The sequence below is a fragment of the Ornithodoros turicata genome, chromosome 1, assembly GCF_037126465.1.
Source record: "Ornithodoros turicata isolate Travis chromosome 1, ASM3712646v1, whole genome shotgun sequence".
In the NCBI taxonomy this organism is placed as follows: Eukaryota; Metazoa; Arthropoda; class Arachnida; order Ixodida; family Argasidae; genus Ornithodoros; species Ornithodoros turicata.
This window is the reverse complement of record NC_088201.1, coordinates 213,399,756-213,422,237: the sequence shown is the minus strand read 5'-3', so window position 1 is coordinate 213,422,237 and position 22,482 is coordinate 213,399,756. Positions and strand designations below refer to the sequence as shown.

General features: G+C 44.6%; 1 protein-coding gene across 2 annotated transcripts in view; it reads left to right on the top strand.

Moving 5' to 3' along the window:
- LOC135376220 (caspase-7-like) overlaps positions 1 to 22,482 on the top strand; it is a 236,776-nt gene that overhangs the window by 79,102 nt on the left and 135,192 nt on the right. For both annotated transcript variants that reach the window (XM_064608826.1, XM_064608830.1), the window contains one exon: positions 7,311 to 7,470. In XM_064608826.1, the coding sequence (XP_064464896.1) occupies positions 7,311 to 7,470 (160 nt within the window). The remainder of the gene's footprint in view (positions 1 to 7,310; positions 7,471 to 22,482) is intronic.

Here is a 22,482-nt window from a genome sequence, read left to right as displayed (position 1 = left end):
AATCGTTTTTAATGAAGGTTAAACACTTTTATTGCTTAGTTTGATTATTAGAAAGCAAGAATAATAGTCTCCAAAGCTAGCTTGTTCATTTCATCTTTGACCACAACGTGTTTCTCTTATCTGTACGCACTGACAGGCCCGCAACGAACGCGCAACGGCATCTGCTGCTTCTTCGCTGCATGTAACGCAGCCCGCGAACATCCCGCGTCGTTCCGCCGTACTTGTCCTGCCGCGATGAGTTCGTCGTAAAAGTTCGTCGCATGTAATCCGCCCTTTAGTGATACAATTCGTGCGTTGTTTTCTGACTCTTAGAGAAGCAGATGACCGTTGTTTCTTTCCATCTGCGTCTGAGCGATCCGATCCCCAATCTGCGTTTGTTGATTTGTTCCGGGAATGTAACACAGCGGCGACGACTGGCGTGGTATACTACTTGCCCGCTCCATGCAGGTTGACGTAAAGTTTTTGAAACTCCTCTCCACTTTCCTGTTTCGGTTTCATTGCTCACTTATTTGAGGCATAATTCTTCTCACGAGAAAGAAGCAAAACTGATGGCAGGTATACTGTGGATGTTATGCACCAACTACGAAGTGCAGCAATTTTTTTCACCGATCGTTCCGAAGTACCCCTTCGAGGGGACGGTCGCATCCTGAAGTCAATCTATGAAACCTATGCCACTAGGATCGGCAAGGGCCGACAATCTACCTGGCAGGGTGTTAACATTAACGCAGAGTACGTAGTTTTCTACCGTGAAATGGATAGCAAGAGAGTTTTAACAGTTCGTCAGGCAACGCTACGAATGGTTAACTGTGTTGCCATCCAACGGCTATAACATGAACTACCCTTCCCAAGTTGTCTGGGCATCTCTTTCTGAACGAATTGCCTAATATAACTACGTTTTCGTGCTCTCTTTTTGTTTGCTTTGCTTTTGAAAATTAATTGGTTGTTCCACCAACAAACAAAAGGACAACGGATACCCCCTGCCGGTCAGTTCATCGCTATCACCCGCCGTTATGGCGGACGCTGCTGCTCAGCGGGACTTGGTTGGCAGCATCCAGAGACCAGAAGTTCGTGTTTTCGAATGGTACAAGGTATACCGCTTCTTATATGAAGAAGATGTAGTCCCTCGTACTGAAGCGCAGTCTCGTAGCCTTAACCTCGGACACAGTCGACGAGGTGTTGCAGGCAGCCATGTAGTTTTGTGCAAAGAAAACAACGTAGAGTACGGAACGCAAAAAGATGAGCCGATCGTTCCAACGTGAAACGCGGAAGTCACGTTTCCATTTCCGAACACCCAATCTTGCTCACGTTGAGAATAGCGTTCCTTCCGTTCGCTGCGTAACGGTCTACTAAAACTATCTAATATATTTCCGCCAATCCTGGACCGGCTTCAGCGTTGTTCTCGGCGAACGTAGAAGGGCGCCATTAGTAAATATTATTGGTGCCTTCTACACTTCGCAGTAACACGCCATTTCCCCTGCCTCAAGCAAGGTGACAACCGAACTGAAAAATCACGAACCGAACTAAGTAACGTCATTTGTTCTGCTTCTTTTCCTTCCCCTTTACGGATAACCAGCCGTCCCCCCCCCCCCATAGTTGTCCCATGGTTTCTCACGTGCCTTGGCAAAAATTTGGTCGCGCGCACGGTGTCTGTACAGTCTATTCTGTGCAGCGTAGTCACACATAGCCCGTTGTTCTTTCTCATCTTTCTACTAAAGATGGCCCAGATGGGAGAGGTTGGCATTTTACTTAAATGTATGATTTACACAAGTATAAACAACAATAACACACCCATAAAATTGTCGTTTCAGGGTTCATACGAGCTCGATGTTCAGAGTGAAAACGCTAGCAATCACCCGTCAGCTGCATCTTAATGAGCTTCTGTCCAGTCTGCTACGCTAGTTTATTTAAAAGCAGCTGACGTGTGAACGTTGTTACTTTTACTCTAATTACAGGACTTGAATGAACCCCGAACTGTCAATTTTATGCTCTTTTACTGTTCTTTATGCCGGTGTCAACACTATATCATAATTCTGCCTAGTTCACAGCTTGCAGGAAGTTCTGCGTGTATAGAATACCTCTGGAACCTCATCTGGAACCTCATTGGTGCATAACTCAAACTATCCATTGTATTACTGGAAGAATTCGCAAACACGCCAACAGTGGTAATCACATTTAAAAATGCCGGCAATAAAAAAAAACATGTTGCTTAATGATTAAAGGTGGAAGTCACTGAAAAAGTTAGCCAGCTGTAGGATTCGAACCCACATCTTCTGCATTACCATAAGATGTGGATTAGAAGAAGATGTGGGTTCGAGTCCTACACCCTGGCTAACCTTTTCAGGGATTTCCATCTTTCATTATTAGGCACTTTGAGGGTTTGTATGTATTTGTCCTTTCTATGTGTTCCAGGCCCAGAACATCAATTTCTCATATGTTGCTTGCCAACATTGTGGGCTCCTCTCCACGAAAAGAAAGAATTAACCTTCTGTAAATGTTACCGTTCACGGATTACGTTGTAATCTTGTCAACTCGCTAGCACCCCACGTACTATTAGCAACGTCTCAGTCACATTACATCATAGACTTCTTGACCTACTTTGTGAAAGGTGACCCAGTTAGTCTCGTTGTAGTCTCGCCACCCCAATACCTTTTCTCTTTTGTAAAGAGGTTGTGCTTGATTGCTTGTTTGTGAATCTTTGTGCCCACTCTGTTTTGTTTGCAAGGTGAGGCAAGACAGATCGAGGGAAAGGGGTGAAAAATGCAGATAAGGTGTTGGTGACGGTCCAGGTGTCCTTGGCTATCTACAAAACTCAAAATTAGATTCAGGAATACGGCATTTGGATAACACACAGACAGTTTACTAGCACTCTGGTATGATACATACAAAGAGAAAATGCGTAAACAAATATACCTAACGATGTGGGTGATGAAAGGCCGAGTGAGGCAAAGCAAGGATGCAACATGCCTGAGTAAGGACATATGTTGATGAATCTCGTACGATGAAGAAGGCACAGCAGGAGGTGGCGCGCGTTTATATGCATGTAGCGGCGCCAGTGCTGGCTCATGACAATGAAGGATAGGCCGAATGTACAGTTGGTTCTCATAGGCCTACCTCAAACAAAAATGAAATGTCCTCATCCCGTTATTACAGTGAGGAAAAATGAAACGTTACAAGAGCGGCTATGCAGAGGTTTAACAGGTCAAAGTCGAAGTCATTCTGAAACACGATATTAAGAAGAGAAAAAAAAAAGAAAGAAAGAACATGATTCATGCCAGGGCCTTTGGCAGAAGCAGACAGCATCTTTTTTCCTGATATGCAAAACGACTTAGATTTAAGGGCGTTTATTAATCCAGCTTCAAAAGAAGAAGTAGAATATCCTGATTCTAAACACATTGTGAATTTGCTAACATTCAAGTACAGTGGAATTAATACTCAAGATGATATGTTAATGGCACATGACATGGCACAGCATAGCATGAATAGCATAGTCACATGTAATGCATGCGCAATGAATGATGCGAAGTTGATGTGAAATACTGTGAAGAAGTGACACTAATTTCGAAATGCGCAATATGTTGATCTGAAGAGGTTAGTAAAAGGAAAACACCAAACGGCAACAATGTAAAAGTGTATCTGAGTGCGGCTATGTGTGCGAATAACTAAAATGTATGGGACTACCCGAAAAAACTCAACAGCGAAGGAATATGTATGACCACAAAAAGTAATATTGCAGATACTGGATACATTGAAAGAAACGAAGTACAAAGCCATTTATGGGCCGGAGCGTCCCCTGTCCATGAATGAACGACATTCGCCAAGGCGTCCCTATGGAATGTGTGCACTTTAAAACGCTTACACGAAGAATGAACAAAGCCAAACGACATAGAGCGCACGTAATTGTACTCTCTGTTTGGTAACACGTCCATACTTTACTTTGTAAGGTGGACTATGTGTTTCTTCGGATTCTGAAGAATTGTCACGATAAACAGAGAGATTCTCGTCGGTGCCTATATCATGGAAGGGTATGTTAGGATCCCTGTCTGGTTGATCCTTGAACAGTTTAATCAGTGTAACATGAACTGTTTTTGTTATTCCTTCATCCAGACTTTGAAGAGTACAAATGTCATGGGGATGAGTGGCAATAGCTTTGAATACCTTGCCCCTGTACTTAGGATCCAAAGGTGAAGTTGAAAATGATACTGTCCAAAACTAAGTCACCCGGAGAGAACTGCGATGGGTTTCGACCACAGTCGTAACGTATCTCCTGATAGGACAGAGCTTTTTTCAGAGGTTTTCGCGTGCTCTTGCACGTATGTCCTGTAGCGTTTCAGTGCTCTGAAGTCGCAACATGTCCTCAACGATTACACCAACCTGAATCTCGTTTTCGATAGAGGTTCAAATCTAAAGAGAAGGAAACGTGTTGAAAATCCTGTAGAACCTTATGTAGAAGTCTTTATGAAAGAAGTGGTGTTTGCGATGTATTGGTCTCATTTTAAAGAATTCTCAAAGGAATATTTTTTAGAATATTCTTTATGGTCGCTACAGACCTTTCCACATGCAAAGGAACTGCAACACGACGAGCAATTGGGCTAGTTGGTGCGAATGCATAATGAAGTAAACGCATTAAAAAATGATCATCCAGAGCAATAATGTTTAGATGCCTTTGTAGAAACCGAGATACGTTCTTTTGCCAGGTTCCCTTTTCAGTGACGATGGCCCTCAGTGGTGCTTCACAGCGAGGAAAATGTTAAGGAATTTTTTTTTGTTTTTGTGGATCTTCACTAGTGTGGAAATTGTAGAGCAGCTCTTGTCATATATCCTTCGAAGTGAAAAAAGAAACGAAGGTAGACCCCCGGGGAAACCGGTTGAAATGCCGTACGTTCACCGTGTGACACACAATATTAAACAGGATGCCAAAAGATATTTTGTCCCTACGGCCTTTTCAGCCCCAAATAAGCAACGTGGGCTTTGCTCCTACAGGAAGAAAAATGATCGGGGTAGTGTCTGTGATATCAAGCATACTCAGCAGTTTATTCCTTATATAACTGGTGTGGTATATCCAATCCCACTCTCATGTAAAAAAAGTGTATATTGGATAGACAGCTGGATGTGTTAACATTCGCCAGTGTACCTTAAAAGGTGCGCCTTCTGGGACCTTAGCGGGTCACTGTAGCAGATGTAAACATGACTTTGAAAGCACCACTATTTTAAGGAAATCTAGATCGCAGACTACTTCAGATATTATTGAAGCTTACTGTATTTTTGATAATTGTGTCAAGAAGCTTACAATTACAGTAAATTACAATTCCTTACAGGTGGGCTTCATATCGTTTCACATTTTTTCCTTGATTAAGGTTTAAAAAAATATTACTCGAGTACTTGAACCTGTGAGATCTGTTTGTATTTTCCTTTCTTTTTGGCCTACCTTTTGTGTCAGTGAAGTTGAAAGTGACGCCCGTCCTGTATGTTCGTCCGTCCCTTTGTCTTTCATGTCATGTTTACTTCATTATGCTTTCCACAAGACCGTTTGCTTGATGTAAATAAGGATAGAAGTTTTGTGTTCAATTCCTGTCATTCCACGCCAAACGACCCAAAGGTCCTGCTCGACCCTCCGCACTTCTGGACCAAACAATTATCGGGGATACCCTATGGTATTAATAGACATTTCCCAAAGTTCTGCTGGGGACTATTGAGCCCCTGTCATTTTATGCAGGGTCAAAGTTTTCGGTAAGCACGAAAACCATAGTACGCTTGAAATAATCGGCCGGGTGCATTGCTCCAGTTGCACGCATTATTATGGCGCTGAAACAGACGGCTTAGTTCGGAAAATGTGCTGAAAGAACAATTTTTGGGAAATTTCAACTTTTAGTGACCTAGATCGCTCTGGCTATCTGAACTTTTTCTTGCGACTTTGCGATTCTTTAATTCTACTTTACGTGACAGCTGGAATCCTTGAAACTTTTGTGGTCGTTCAGGAGGACCCATTCTACAAGCCAGCTGGCTTTCAAAGCCGTCAATGGAATAGTTGTTGCCATAGTCTGTCTTTCTCGCATAGAGCTATGATGGTGACGCCATCTGGTGTGATACATATGCAACTAGGTAGCCACCTGTCGCCAACTACCAACATGGCGGGCGCTGGTCACTCGGGCGTTCCGGACTGGTTTCTTCGCCACGACTTCGTTGATTTTCGAATAAATTGTTTCCATCCACTCTATCTCTATCTATTTTTTCTTTCTTCTGGACACAGGTTGCCGCCAACGCACAGCTAGGTCTGGACAGTTAGATGCTCCCCAATTAGTGTGGTAACACCCTGGAGGGTGCTGATTAATGTGGGGGTCCCAATTAGCTCTAATTGATAATTAAATCGTGTTTAGACCAAGATGTGCGTTGGCGACAGTCTGTGTCCAGTCATTACTACTTTTGAGGGGATGAAATGCTTCATCCAGTACTGCTTGCCAAGTGGCAGGAGCGTCAGTTGGATCAAAAGGCATTCGAACGAATTCGTGAAGACCGTCAGGTGTAATGAAAGTTGTCTTATGTTCGTCAGATTTCCTTATTTGGATGTTTAAGTAACCTTTCTTTATGTCCATAGTGGAAAAGCATTTTCCTTTCTCTACTCTGTCACCAGTATCGTGAGTTTGACGCATACTATATACTCTTTTGGTGGTTTTTCCCATTTAGCTTGCGGTAGTCAACAACAAGTCTACGGGGCGTTGACGGACAAAATGGTTGATCAATAAGGAAAAATGGGGAAGCGTAATGAGACTCTGATTTGCGACCAAAACCTAACTTAAGCCAGTTGTCGATTTCCTCCTTGATGAATTTTCTGCCATACCATGAGTAGCGGTAAGACTTAAGACTCTTCGTCTTGACATTGTTTCTTCCCGGTACTGTGACTCTTATCTTGGCAAAAGCTCAGCTGGTTTGACGTTTTCTTTCACAAGGAACTTGATTACATTGCTGTTTCATGGCTACAGACACACTGTTCGCCGCCACGATACACGCTGTTTCTCGCCTGCTGCAGTGCTGCACGTCCCACAGACGCAAGAAGGATTGCTCTTTGTCCTCAGGAGGTTTTATTCAACTTTACATTTCCCCGCTGATTTTTCTCGAGCAAAAGTATCGTCCAAAAAGGATGTATTTGTCCTTCCTGTGTTCCAGCCTCACAAGATCAACTCGGTGAACCTGAACCTTGTAATTAAATATTAATGCGCAACTGCTAAGCGTATACGAGCTAATATTTTGAGCTGACAATATAACCTACACTGCACTTGTCGACAATGAATTGTGGTTTCTATTTATTCCGTTAGGGTATCGACCTGTTCGATCCAAGTGGACTCAGGAGTGATAAGAAGAGGCACGGGCGTCGTCAGAATACCTGAACAACATCCGGAGGATGGCTTGTGGTACGACATGCCAAATGAGAATGGAGCTCGAAAGGTCGGAAAATGTGTCATCTTCGACTTCTTAGTAAGATATTTTACTTTCCCGTTGCTAAAGTGTCAGTCATTATCACGAAACGTTTATCACGCAATAGTTGTGACATAGGAGTGCCGTACGCTACCAAAAAATAAAAAAAATAAAACGCCAAATAAAATAAAATGTGCAGATCAGATAATTTGGGGCAGATCTCTTTTACCTGCTCTATGCTTTCCGATGTGTGTTACATCTATTTTTGATTTGAATTATATCTGTTTCATTTGGTTTGCGATTCTAAGTGTGGTTCACATAACGTGAAAAAAAAATCGCATTCGAAAATCTACTTTACTGGACACTATGCGGTCAACGCTATTTACCTTGGGGGAGATGTCGTCATGTGTTCCGAGAACTTTGAACGAACTTAATTCGCAAGAAATCGAATTTTTCCAATTCAGCTGCGACATTTGCCAAGCCAACGTCATGTTTTTTAATGAAACAGAAAGTAGGTGCGGGATTTATCCAATTCTATTGCAAACTACATTCACAATTACAATAGTAATAACCAGGGGAAAAGTTAATTGCGAAAACCGTCGTTTCGAGTCGCGCAAATTGCCGGCCGCTCTAAGAACTACAATATAGTTTTTTTTTTTTCGTTAGGTGGAAGCCCTGTATAAAGAAGTACTGTCTTTCTCTTTCTTTGTTCTTGCTGTGCTGTCTTGAGCAATGTTCCGAGGGAGACGAAATTAGTAGACGACGTTTTTTGTTATACTACGTAATGAGCATAATTCACTAGTTGAATTCCAAGTCCAGCATAATAAACTTGTGATGGTTTGCTTGCCAGTTGTACCAATTCCCTTTAGGCATTTGATAGTACTGGAGACAGCTAGGTTACGTAACTTGCAGGTCGAACGAATTCGTGAAGACCGTCAGGAGTAATGAAAGTTGTCTTATGTTCGTCAGATGCAGGTTACGTAACTTGCAGGTCGTTTTTTTACTATGAGAAGAGACACGAGAAGATTGAGGAAGGGAAAATCCTACAATATGAAGCATTAATTCAAAAAGGAAGCACAACATGAACGTGAAATGAGATTCATCAAAGCAGGAGGCAGAATGACCGATATCTGACTAATACAAAGCTGGCAACAAATTATTTCGCGAGCCTTCGAAACGACACGGGGCGGGTCGACTTTTAGACTGTGAACTAACGTGACATTAAGTCTTAATGGGAACCAGTGATGGGCAGTACTTGAAGTACCGAGTACTCAGTTAGTACTTTAAGTACATTTCTGTGTACTTGTACTTTACTTTAAGTACATTCTAAATCGTGTACTTTGTACTGTATTTAAAGTAGTTTTTTCCGAGTACTTTTCCATCAAGTACTCAAGTACCCAAACTTGGACTCCGACAAAAAATCACAAAAGAGCACAAAAAATGCACCCCACTAAAAGCGCTAAAATGACAACAAGAAGACGAAAACACACAGATAGGGCTATGTCTGAGGTTTCGTCTTCTTGCCGTCATTTTAGCGCTTCTAGTGGGATGCAGTACCAAGATTCCCAGTATGACATTTTACCAAAAGGTATTTTTGTGCTTTTCAGGAGCATATTTGTTGAAGCAAATCTATTGTTGAGAGGCTTGAAATGTTAAAAAGTATCAACGCTTCTATAATTATGTAGCACGAATGAAATGTAAAGACACGCACACATTATGACAGTGCGACCGGCAGCACAATGACTTGGTCAATTGTCATTTCAGTTCTCCCAATGCAAGGTTCTATGCTTTTTTGTATTGTTTCCTTCATTGGCAATTAATAATCAATTTATATCACAATGTGTGATTGCATTACACGATGAACACTCTGAAAGACACACTTGCTTTCATTTTTACATTTTACGTTTTTGTAATTGGCCACATGGATTACATTGCTGCATATCACAGTCGTATAAAAATGAAGGCTTACATCGTGTTTCGCCGTTTTTAATTTTCTTTCTATTATTTTTTTAAGCATGGTGTATTTCAAAAAGCAGCAAGGAATGCCCAGAAATGTATAATCTCTGTTGGCTTGTACTTTTTCCCCTCAAATTATCCAGCCTCTTATAGCCGAAGATTAGTAGCGGAACACCACACTAGGCGGGTGATCTTGGATCAGTCAGGGTATAGTACGTACTATTTTGCATAATCAGAGCACAGCTGACTGATTACCTCTCTACATGTAACTGCAAATTAGAACACCTGATTAAGTTCATATACACGGGTTAGCACTTAACCTTGGACTTTGTTGTTGTTACATGATTTATAATGCTCGTCATAACCGACCTCCTCCCCACCCCACGAGATATTTTAGAGGAAATCAAATTGAATAACTTATAACGTCTGTTTTTCACTTCGCCCTTTCATCCGCACAAATGTCGTAGTTTGCACTAGAATGACGTAGTGACGTAGTTCTAAGCGATACGCAACTTCCAGTTATCTGCTCGCGCTCGCGTTGCACATAGCGCTCATTGTATCGGCAACTTTCTGCTCAGCGTCCTTTGTTTCCTTCAATGTTACCAATGAGAAGATATGTATGCAGGTTCGCGCACGCTTGAGCTACGTCACTGCAATTTTGTGCAAACGACGCTAATAGTAGCGCTGCCTATTCGCTACTTCTTTCAGTATTGGAGTAGCGGTATCACTATATATTAAGTCGCTCGTGCGGAAAGTATTTCCTCAACAAATTCCTGCAGCGAGCGGCTGTTTGTCAGCTACGGCTACCGCTGTTTTCAATAAAATGAAAATAATGTGAAGCACAGCTGGGTGAAAAGCAAGTCACCAACAAACCACTTTTTTTTATTTATTGCATTGTCTTGCCACCCAGGCAGACATGTTATGGCTATCCTCCTCGACTTCAACTTATCTCATAAGCTAAGAACAAGTAAGTGTAATGTAAAAGCATGCAATTGCCTTCTACTACCTCAGAACCTATTTCTTTTTGTGTGTGCGTTCTTCAGCGTTCTGAAAAGCGCAACAGCATCATGTAATAGTGTCCGATATAAGCAACGAGGCTGCCATGTAGCAGTAGAAACAGATGCAAGGTTATTGTATGCGCGTCGATATATTCTGTCCCCGATCCACCGTGTACCTTCTAATTTGTGCTTAAACGTGTGTTGCATAGCAAATGGAGTTGGTTGAGAGTCAGCAGTAAACTCTTCCCTCCGTGTTATTCTTGCTGCTTGCATGCCAACCTTGGGGATTTGTGGAAGCAGATCGGAATTTAAATCAAATCGGCATTTTGCGGAAGACGCTAAATCAAGTCCACGTCACATTCGGATTTAAATGTATTCGAGTAAATGAAATTTATTTAAATCCGGATTTATTTTCAGCACGCCAAATGAAATCCCTTTGTAAATCCGGATCTTTCAAATCTATCGCCAACCCGGAAGAAGAACTAACACTGCTGAACTGCTGTGGAGCGGTTCCAAAATCGACCACAGTTTTCGAAGCTCGAGTTTTTACAGAACATATTGAATTCCTAACAGAGGCGAAATATAGACATTTGCTTCAGCGGAGCTCTAAGATTGGCACAGTGGCATAAAAGAAATGTGAATGTGATTGCGGAACGAATATTGTGCTGTGGGAAACGGTACGGTTCACATGGGAGGTGATACATTTCTTACTGTGCAGGATGTACGAACGAATGCAAATAAATATGTGAAATAAAGTGATGGGACAGCAGCATAATCGCACAGCACTGCAGAAATTGGTGGACTGTTGGAAGAATAAGATGGGACATAGCGTTTCTTGTTGTCCGCTCATGAAGTATAGGCAGTGAATTATCGTAAGCAGCATGCAAAAGTGGTGTTGCAGTTTTCGGGCCGTACCACCCAAGTATAACTTTTTGTCCTCTGAAGAGTCAACGAGGTTTTCTCAGTGGTTCATTTGCCAGAATATGGAGGTGTAATGAATTTATGGTCAGCGTTACATTACACAGTATAGCAGGGGTGGCCAGACCCGGAGGAAGCGTTGCGCCACAGTCGTGCGCACACACATGCGTACACATGAAGAAACTATGAAGGGATGAGGCGCAGTCACGCCACAGTGCACGTCGCTCATGCACGTAGGCTGAATTCCATGGCAAATTATAGTCGAGGTAGAAGTCTCATTTTGCAGGGGGAAATTCAAACCCAAATCTTTGAGTGCAAATGTGATTCAATCCAGATCTAAATCCCTACAAAACAAAGTGAATCAACCCAAATTCAAATCTCAGTGAAAGTGTTATTCATTCCTAGTTCTACTCATAATGAAGCCACCAATCAAATCCAAATCAAGTCTGCGAGCCTCGTTTGTGGATTTAAATGGAATAGGAGATTTCAAATCCTCAACATAACTACTATAACCCCTATCCCAACCCAACCGAACCAAACCTAACCTAACCTAACCTAACCCAACCCAACCCAACCCAACCCAACCCAACCCAACCCAACCCAACCCAACATAACATAACATAACAAAATACCATCCCAAGCAGCACACAAACATGGACCTATATTGGCTGGGCATTGACAAATACGGGTCCAGTATGGGACCCGTTGAGACAGAATTTCCTCCCTATTGGCCCAAACTTGCCAACACAGGCCTAATATTGCAAGGTTTGGATAAACATGGGGGAAAATTCGGTAATATGGGCCCCATATTACCAAGTTTGAACCAATATGAGGAAAATGTCTGCGCCCTATAATGCCCGTGCACACCCAATATTTATTAAAAATGCAGAGTGTGATACTTAACCATGTTGGTATGGTGATACCAAGTGCCCGAGCAGCACGCAAGATTGGACGTTGAAGCGTGTGAAATGTCCAACTCAATATGTCGTTACATCCAACAACTTCCCGCACATGATACACATTGTTCGAAACGGTCAACATGTGCGGTACCCACTGTGTGTGCACGATGTGGGCACTGCAACTCAACAACTGCACTTTCCACATGTTGCAAACAGCTGCCATCTTGCTTCGCGATGCCAATGGGTCGAACCGACTGAGAGCGTGATCGCTTGAGCTAAATCACGCATCCTACAACTAATGCGCATGCCCACGACACTGAGCGGATGCTTCATTGAGGCTTATATGTCACTGGTTCCTCTAATGATAGCGGAATAGCGGCAGGTCAAGTAAAAAACACAATGTTTGATAGGAAGGGATGTCTGTTCTGTAACGCTAGATGCTTTCAACTTACTGCAAGCAGTGTGAGTGTGAGCTTGAGCAACAGTTGCTGAGCTGTTTCTTCGTTCTTGAGGCGGTGCAGTGTTGTTTCTACAACGTTGATCAATAAGAAGATCTCCACAAATAAACAAAAAAACGGGAAAAAGAGAGAAGTAATACAGTAATACCAATGGTGGATATTATAACTGATAATGCATTATTAGTACGCGGAGTCACCGTTGGCGTTATCACGAAAATATTGGCGCAATATGGGCAGAATGGGCTTGCCAATATAGGCTTCCAGTACTGGCGCAATAGGGAGCCTTGTTGCACCCCATACTGGTCCCATATCGGCAGCTCATACTGGACCAATATTGGTAATCTTGGCAGCCCACATGGGCGCAATATTGGACCAATATTGGCATGCTGCTTGGGATGAATAGTTCCCGAACGAAGACGAGGACAGACGGATGTTGACACGGGACGAGCGCTAATCAACAAACCCAAAGCTCTTTCTTGCTCCGAATGTGTGTCCCCGTTGGGACTCAAATGTGAAGTATGTACAGTGCTGGACAAAAGTTTACGGAACGCGCGAGCGGCGTATTTTCTCTGGGCAGAGACACCCTAGCGGCGAGCGGAAGCGGGCAAGTCCACTCGTTCAGAGGGATGGAAGAGTGCGCTTGTCGCGACCCACCGTGGTAGCAGTGGTAACTTTGCTTTTGAGTGTATCGAACGCCAAAATTGTTTCGTTTTCGGTCTACTGCACCGAGCGCGAGTAGCTATCGCGGGACGGAAGTCTCTCCGCTATCGGAGAGATAACAGGGCTAAGATGAATTGAGGTGACAACAGGTTGCAGTGCCTAGTTTTTTCTTTTTTTTATTATACAAAAACAGAAGAGCGTGTACCCTTGAACACACACACACACACAAAAAAAAAAAAAGAGGCGGGGGAGACGATACTGTCTCAATACATTGTCGGCCCCCCTTTCGCTGCAATAACTGAGGCCATGCGCACCGGAAGGGAAGCGTATAGTCGACGGACAAGGTCCACGTCTTCACGTAGCAAGGATCACTCTGCTTCTATAAATTCCCAGAGTGCGTCCTTGCTCCTTGTAGGCGTCCGTGTCTTGCTCATCCTATTCTTCAGGATGCCCCAGACGTTTTCGATGATGTTTAAGTCAGGGCTCTGCGCAGGCCATGCCAGCTGCATTACGCTGAGGTCGTCGAGAGGACGCTGCTCCACTATGCTCTGGACGGGCCGTTCCCGGATGGGTGCTACCATTGCCAGCATGATGGCAGCTCCGTCCATCGTAGTAAAACTGTCCAACGCCTACTCGACTACCTCAGCGTAATCCAGCTGACATGGCCTGCGCAGAGCCCGGACTTAGCGAAAGGGGGGCCGACAAAGTATTGATACATTATCGCCTCCCCCGCCTCTTTGTGTGTGTGTTCAAGAGTACACGCTCTTTTCTTCTATTTTTGCCTAATAATAAAAAAAGAAAAATACTAGGCACTGCAGCCCGTTGTCACCTCAATTCATCTTAGCGCCCTGTTATCTCTCCGATAGCGGAGAGACTTCCGTCCCGCGATAGCTACTCGCGCTCGGTGCAGTAGACCGAAAACAAAACCATTCTGGCGTTCGTCACACTCGAAATCAAAGTTACCACTACTACCACGGAGGGTCGCCACAAGCGCACTCTTCCATACCCTCTATCCCCTATAAGCGAGTAGACTTGCCGGCTTCCGCTCGCCGCTAGGGTGTCTCTGCCCAGAGAAAATACGCCGCTCGCGCGTTCCGTAAACTTTTGTCCAGCACTGTACAGCGTAAAGTATGACACATCACGTGTCGTTTCGAAGGTCGACGAAATAACCCGTAACTGGGTCTGTAATCGCCATCCGTCGGTCAACCTGACGCCTTCTTTGTCATACCTGGAGTCCTTCTTGTGCAATAATGTGGGATTTTGGTGGTTAGTGTTTGTCCCTTCGGTCTTGTCTTGGTGTCTTCTCCTCATGCTCTAGCAAACTTTACCGTTCAGGGGTAACAGGGTGATGCAAAGGATGCAATTACAGTTAATAATGAAAAGAGTTCAAAGACGCAAAGAGGACAAAACGGAGTACAAAGGTGACCAGTGGACCGTGACAACGTGAAGACGGAGGTGGGGGGGGGGGGGGGGGTCCAGGTAAAATGATAAAAATGATATTACGGCTTAAACAATTGTAGTAGGCCTCCGTGGATGTTCAAACTGTGAGCCTTCAGATACTGGAATTTTGCGATTCAAAAGGATTCGCGATTTTTGCGCCTCATGTGACTGTTATAACCCCATTTCAGGATAACAATTTTGAGGTCTGTACCTAAAACGTGTCCAAGAAGGTTAAAATGTGTAAGAACGAGTGTAAGTTGTTAATTAATAGTATCGGATTCATTGCCATAAACCCTGTCCCTCATGGTGTTCGAGGTTGCTTCAATATACTGAATACAGCATCTCACCATTTAGGCTCACGACGTACCATTTCACGCATGCACAGAAGCCAAACATAACAGTCTGCAGCATGGGGCTTCACAATCTGTGTCACTCCATCGTTAGTATCAACAGTACTGAGTGACCATAGTGATACTGAGACTTACCGCATGTATGCATGGCCATGCAACATTAATTGTGGAATAGCTTGACTTCGTCACCATTTGAAGCCGAGGATTTTGGAGTCCTGCAAACCTAGGGTAACACGAGAGGCAAAGCTCTAAACCTCATTTAGTGAATGACACTGATTGTAGTTAGTGCTGCAGTGAAACTTTATGCCACAATGTACAACATATGTGCACAAGACAGCATGTACACAACATGGTGATAACGCAACATTGGCAACAAACGTGTGACGAGACAATTTTTGTAACAACAAAGTTGAAAAGAGAGGAAAATAAGGGGTGGTCAAAATTCCTTTGAAAGGAAGGAGAGCTGAGAGGACGAGGGTGTACGCTTGAAAGTACAATGAGAAGGAGAAATCTACAGGTGGTAGAGAGGCACCAGCCATCTTATCCACGTATATACATCAGGTGAGATGACCAGGTCATGATATTCAGGGGAACATAGAATGCTTCAATACATAGTGTAACCAGTTCCTTGAAATCACATTTTGAGCAGCGGCATGCTGATGTGAAATCACTACTAGCTTATTCCATTTCGTATTATGCGTACCTTTGATGTCACAGAGTAGATGCACGTCTTATAGAGCAACTTACTAAATATGAAACCGACTAGCTGACGGTGCTGGACGTACCATAAAGCAAAACGAAATAAGCGCATGGTTTGTGGAATGAAAGCTAATACTATACCTTTACAACAACAAGTTTTCCATCTTGGCAACGAGCATAGGTTATGTATATATAGCAAGAGGTGACATTTCCTTGAGTTTGAGGAACACACAATACTGAGAGGACAACACAAGAGTCTTGTGTTGTAACTCACCGACACGGGGGCCCCGCAAAGGGAGCAGACGCAACAGGAGGAGCAGAATGAACGAAGTCCATCCAGGGTTCGACAGAAGAAAAAGCACGTACGGCTGCGTGCACAGACATTTCTTCTGACGCTGCCGTAGCGGGCGGACATGTATTAGCGAATCTGTATTGTATTAACCTATGTAATCAAATTATAGTGGGAAGATTGGTCTTGAATTGATTGAACTTGAATATGATCCCTTTAGGATGTACAATCATGTACAATGTAGGATCTTCAAGTAAGACAAAGCCAATGATGCTCAAATTAGGGTGGGCTGGAGTTGTGCTAGATATGGAGCTCGACACAGGATCTCTAGTTTGTGTGATCAGTGAAGACTGTACTGTTACAACAGACTGCCTTTTGGAATCGCATCGGCGCCCGCCTTTTTTCAAAGGAAAATGGAGTCTATGCTACGCGACATACCAGGATGTCAAGTATACCTGGATGATGTCTTAATTTCTTAAAATAGGACAAATTCGGTCACACTCTAAAGGAGATATTCCAAGTATTCAGGGAGAACGGTGTCCGTCTGAAACGTGAGAAGTGCGAGTTCGGCAAGGAACAGGTAACGTTCATGGGTCACACAAGTGACAGAAATGGACTGCATCCGTCAGAACTAAAAACTGATGCAATTTCTAAGGCTATGCCACCGAGGAATGTGACGGAACTACGTTCCTTCCTGGGACTGTTCAGATCAAGAACACTAAGTGATGCAGAGAAGAACTATTCTTACCTGTAAAAGAAGCACCGGCTATCATTTTCGGCATCACAAAATTCAGGAATTACCTACTGGGAAGAAAATTCGTCCTCAAAACTGACCATCAGCCACTGGTGGGACTTCTTGTTGAAAACAAGCTTGTTCCGACTGTAGCTGCAGGAAGGATACAGCGTTGGGCTTTGCTACTGGCTGGTTATCAATATATAATGAAGTACATGGCTGGGGCAAACAATAATAACGCTGATACTCTTAGCCGGCTTCCAGTTCAGTGTAACGTGCATCCCATGAGAACAACTGACACAGCAATCCATGCTCTCGACATGTTCTACGCGAGCCCAATGTCGGGGAAACAGTTTGTGGACATCACACTCAACCATCCTATTATGCAGAAGCTGAGAGCTAGGATCGCGAACGACAGGCCTATAAAACTGGACGACCCAGATCTAGAGCTATACTGGCCGAGACGTCATGAAAAGTGTGTTGAAAAAGACGCGATACTGCGCGGACAGCGCATAGTGATACCAGAACGAGCAAGAAACGCTCTGCTCGCAGAGCTTCACGGCACACACCAGGGAATTAATGCATCAAAACCTGCAATTAACTAAATTACAATTAAATTAAAATTCTTAAATAAAAATTAAACTAAAATTATTAAATAAAAATTAAATTAATGCATCGAAACCTCGTCATAACCCTGATTTGGTGGCCGGGAATCGACCGAGACGTGGAACAACCAGTACGTTCGTGCCCGATATGCCGGCAGGCGGAATCATCACCACCATCCCAAGAGCCACTGGCATTGCCATTGTCCGCCGAACCGTGGGCTCGCATACACATGGATTATGCGGGCCCGATTGAAGGAAAAATAATATTAGTCGTTGTGGATAGTCATTCTGGCTGGATAGAGGGTATCCGGGTAAAATCTGCAACTGCAGAGGTGACCGTTTATCGTCGAGACAGCCCGCTTCGGACTAGCAACGTGCATCCTAACTGACAACGGCACGACATTCACAGGTGCGGCCTTCGAAGAATTCGTAAAGAGAAATGGGATTTGCCACATGCGAACAGCTCCTTATCACCCGCAGTCAAACGGACTTGCAGAATGGGCTGTTAGAAGCGCAAAAGAAGCTCTTAAGAAACTGACGGACGGACCTCTGGAAATCCGACTCCAACGCTGGCTACATAACCACAGAAGGACACCATCAGCTGCTCATGGGGGAAAAGGCTCCTGCGGAAATGTTATTCAACTTTCTGTCACGTAGTCGCTTGGATATCATCAATGCCGATGTGCTCAAAAACCAAAAGGCAACCCAGCAAGACGTGGACAATCGTTTGAAACCTGGAGCACCTGTCTACGTGCGCAAACAATGCGATCGACCGGTATGGATGACTGGTATCGTGTCTGAAGGACTAGGGAGTCGTATAGCTAAAGTGCAAACGGCCGAGGGTATAGTCACACGCCACCTTGACCAGATGCGGACACGCTGCGGCGCACATATCGCAGTTACCGAAAGTGGTACAGGGTGGTACAGTGGTGAAACAGCAGCATTTGGGTTAATTGAAAAATAAACTCCTGAAGACAGAAGTGTGGAACTTCTTATATGCATTATAGTTGTCCTACTAAAGCAGGAAAAAAGTCCCTTAACAGTTGTCTTGCACCTCGTAGCACTCAGCTTTAGTGGTGTACTTCAAATGCACGTCTCGGCTCTTGTAAATGGTTCCCGAAAAGAAGCTAAAAAGCGACATGGGCATGAAATAGGCAGCATAATTTCCGAAATTAAAATTGGCGATGGTGAAGCCATGCAATTGGGACACTTGAGCTGGAATGACCCTTAGTTTATGCATCAGCCATACCTGTCAGTGAGGGACTTGCTTGTTGTCTGCGTGGATGCCTGTCTTCCCTTTGTGCTCCTCTCTTTTGCATGTCTTCACCAACTGATAATGGCACCCTTCACATCCAGCTTTGTCGCTCCTTGAAATTTGCGATTTATTTTGGCGATGGTTGCTGCAGTGTAAATGTGTAGGGATTACATTTATGAGACTGGACAAACCAATGACTACCAAAACAATTATATCAGCTGCATTCTTTAGTCTGGTCAGATGAATTACGTGGGACGTCTATCCTGATTGTATTATCCAGAGCAAGTATTCCATAGCAAAACGCTGCACAAATCTGGTTTTCACGTGGAAATGAAAACTGCATATCAAACATGATTGACATGGCAGCTGCTTTCAATCAACACTGCAACATCTGCTGCTTGTCAGATGTCTATTGTGGTGTAGTGAAAAGAAGATGATGTAGACATCATGGAGGCACGTGAATAAAGTGAAAGACGAAGAAGTATTTTGGGGGGGCACAGGCTCGGACGTAGTTTCTTCCTCTCTGAGATACATGTGGAGATACCACATTAATTTTTGGCGACGGTTGAGAACCTAATGCTGTTTCTCTTGACCTCGGTCGTACCATGTCTGGTTTACCTCCACCGCCTTTCTTTCTGTCCACGCCTGGGAGGCCTGCAATGCCATGGCAGTCATGGAGGAAGACGTTCAAAGACTACGTGCTCGCCACTGGTTTTCAGTCCGCAGCAGTGGCTCGGAAGGCGGCAATCCTGTATCATTGCCTGGCACTGACTTTCGAGGTCAACGACTTTTCGACTTGCTACCATCGACTTCTGCAGATTCAGGAGCTCCTGTTCCTTGACAAACTGATGCGTACAATAGCGCTCTGCAGAAGTTGGTTTTGCACTGCAGCTAACCCTATCGCAGAACGCCATCGTTTCCGCCAGCATGGCCAGCACTACGACGAATCTCTTGATGATTTTGTCATTCTGCGCGACGTTTCTCAGGAACGTCGACTATTAGAAGAGGATGACGTTATTGAAGGAATAACAGCATCTGAATGGGTATCTCCGATCGTTGTTGTCACGAAACCAGCTCCCTGGCCATGTCACGTCGAGACTGGGAGGTACCCGGGTTCGAATCCTGGTGCCGGCTGTGCTGTCTGGGGTTTTTCCTGGGTTTTCCTCAGACGCTTTCAGACACATGTCGGCACAGTTCCCTTAGATGTCGGCCCAGGACGCACATTCCCGCAGGGCGTCAGTCGTGACGTTCCGACATACGTGAGGCCGACAACGGCAAGCCCTATCACCACCCACCACCACAACACTTGTCAAGAAAAAGAATGGCAACATCAGTCTTTGCGTCGATCTTCGGGAGGCAAACAAGGCAGTGGTTTCAGGTTGCTTTCCTCTTCCCCACACAGAGGAGCTCTTGAACGCTTTGTCTGGCGCCCAAACGCTTCGCGAAGCTTGATCTAGTTTCTGCATATCACCATATCCTACTCCACCCAGACAGCCCCGACTTGACTGGTTTCATAACACACGAAGGACTCTTCCGTGTGTGTTTTGGCCTTGCTTCCGCACCGACCGCTTTTCAGCACATGATGTCCCTGGTATTACAAGGTTCTAAAGGAGTACTATTTTACATAGATGATATCATCATTTACGGCCGAACGGAGGAAGAGCACATGCAGAACGTCCGCGCCGTTTTTCGACGCCTTGCTTCCGAGGGACTCAAACTCAACCATAAATGTCTGTTTAAGGTCAGTGAATTACCTTTTTTGGGTCACACAGTCACTTCTTCGGGACTACTACCGCAGCAGACAGCAGTTACCGCCATTGAAAAGGCACCACCTCCCAAGGACCTGAAGTCGCTTCGCTCATTCCTCGGGTTGGCCGGGTATTATTCAGAGTTCATACCCCATTTTGCCGAAGTGGCAGAGCCGATGCGTGAGCTGCTGCGCGGAAATGAGCGTTTTGCTTGATCTGCTGCTGCTGACCAAAGCTTCAATCAAGTAGAGAAACTTTCGGTGACCTGCTCGAATCTCAGCATGTTCAATCCTAGTCTTCCAGTGACCGTTACAACTGGCGCCTCCTCGTACGGGTTGGGTGCAGTTCTTCAGCAGCACGATGGCTCACAGCTACGAACATTTGCATTTTGCTCACGGACACTGTCGGAACAAGAACAAAATACTCCGTAGGTGAACGCGAAGCGCTGGCATGCCTTTGGGCACGCGAATACTGGCATATATACCTGTGGGCTCGACCATTTACACTATGCACCGATCATAAGGCCTTGGTTACACTGCTTGGTTCGCAAGCTTCAGGACATCGTCCTCTGCGCATTTCGAGGTGGTCTGCACGTTTGTTCTACTACAACTTTACCGTACAATACCAAAAAAAAAAAGGCGCCGAGAATTGTGTCGCGATGCTCTTTCAAGACTTCCCTTGCCAGCGCAAGATACTTCGGAGGAAGAAGTAATTTGCATAGTGTCTGCAGTAACGAAGCAAGAGACGCAAAGCGCCACACGCAGCGATCCCATATTGCAAGAAATAATGCAGCACGTGAAGAATGACTCGTGGCCATCGTCAGGATCACGCTCCGAATACATTCTTCCGTTTTATCGATGTCGTGGAGAACTTTCTCTCATGAACGAATTTTTGTTACGGGGTGATCGCGTTATTGTACCGATGGCGTTGACAAGCCGTTTTCTGGAGCTAGCTCATGAGGCTCATCCTGGGGTTGTCCGCACAAAACAAAGACTCCGAGAGCAGTACTGGTGGCCTGGCATTGATAAACGAGTGGAACAACTCGTCGGCTCTTGCAACGTTTGTTAGTCTGCTGACAAATCAGCGAAAACACGTGTGCCACCACTGCACCCAGTTTCTTTCCCAACTACGTCATGGTCAAAACTTGCTATCGACATTGTTGGACCTTTCGACCATTTCCCAGCTCATTGCAAGTACGCTATCACACTGGTAGATTACGACAGCGAATGGCCTGAGATTGCTTTCGCCTCATCAGTTGCAACATCTACGATTATTAACGTTCTCAACCACGTATCCAGCAGAGAAGCCTTTCCGTACGAAATCGTTACTGACAATGGTCCTCAATCTGTTGCAACAGAATTCAAGAACATTCTCCACCAGCGTGGCATTCGGTATTCCAACGTATCACTGTACTACCCTCAAGCAAACGGGTTGGTCGAAAGATTTAATGGTGTCTTGAAGAACTTCATTCAACTATCCGCATTGGAGAGCAAGCCTATTTTTGCTGCGGTTCTGAAGTATCTCACAGCATACAGAGCAACACCGCATGCTACCACGGAGGTGCGACAATTCAACACCGCAGAGTGCGGTACTTGAAGAACGCGTCAAGATGAGGCAGTTGAAACAGAAAGTTTACACAGACAATCTGCTAGGATTCGCGCCAGCCGATACTAAAGTCAGCATCATCGCGTGCATCACTTTTGTTTTGTCAATAAAAAACAGCTGACTGTCACGGCGCACGAGACTGCCCACGGGCATTCGTTTCTCAGCAGCTGACAGGAACAGATGCTTGGGAACTATTGCTTGGTCTTCTAACACTGCGCTAACATTGGTTATGGGCCCAGAACGCCTCTTGTGCGACGCTTCAACGGCATAACCTCTTGGATTCAGTCAAATATGGCAGATGAAGGATTAAGGTTGAGTTCCTGTCTTGAGAAACTGGAAGGGTCGAATTACCCAACATGGAGGTTCAAGGTGAACGTTGATGGTGGACGGGGTTTTAAATCAGTTTGATGGCCGATTGGTTATCGCAGTATAGCTGTAATTTCCCCGTGCAATACTTGT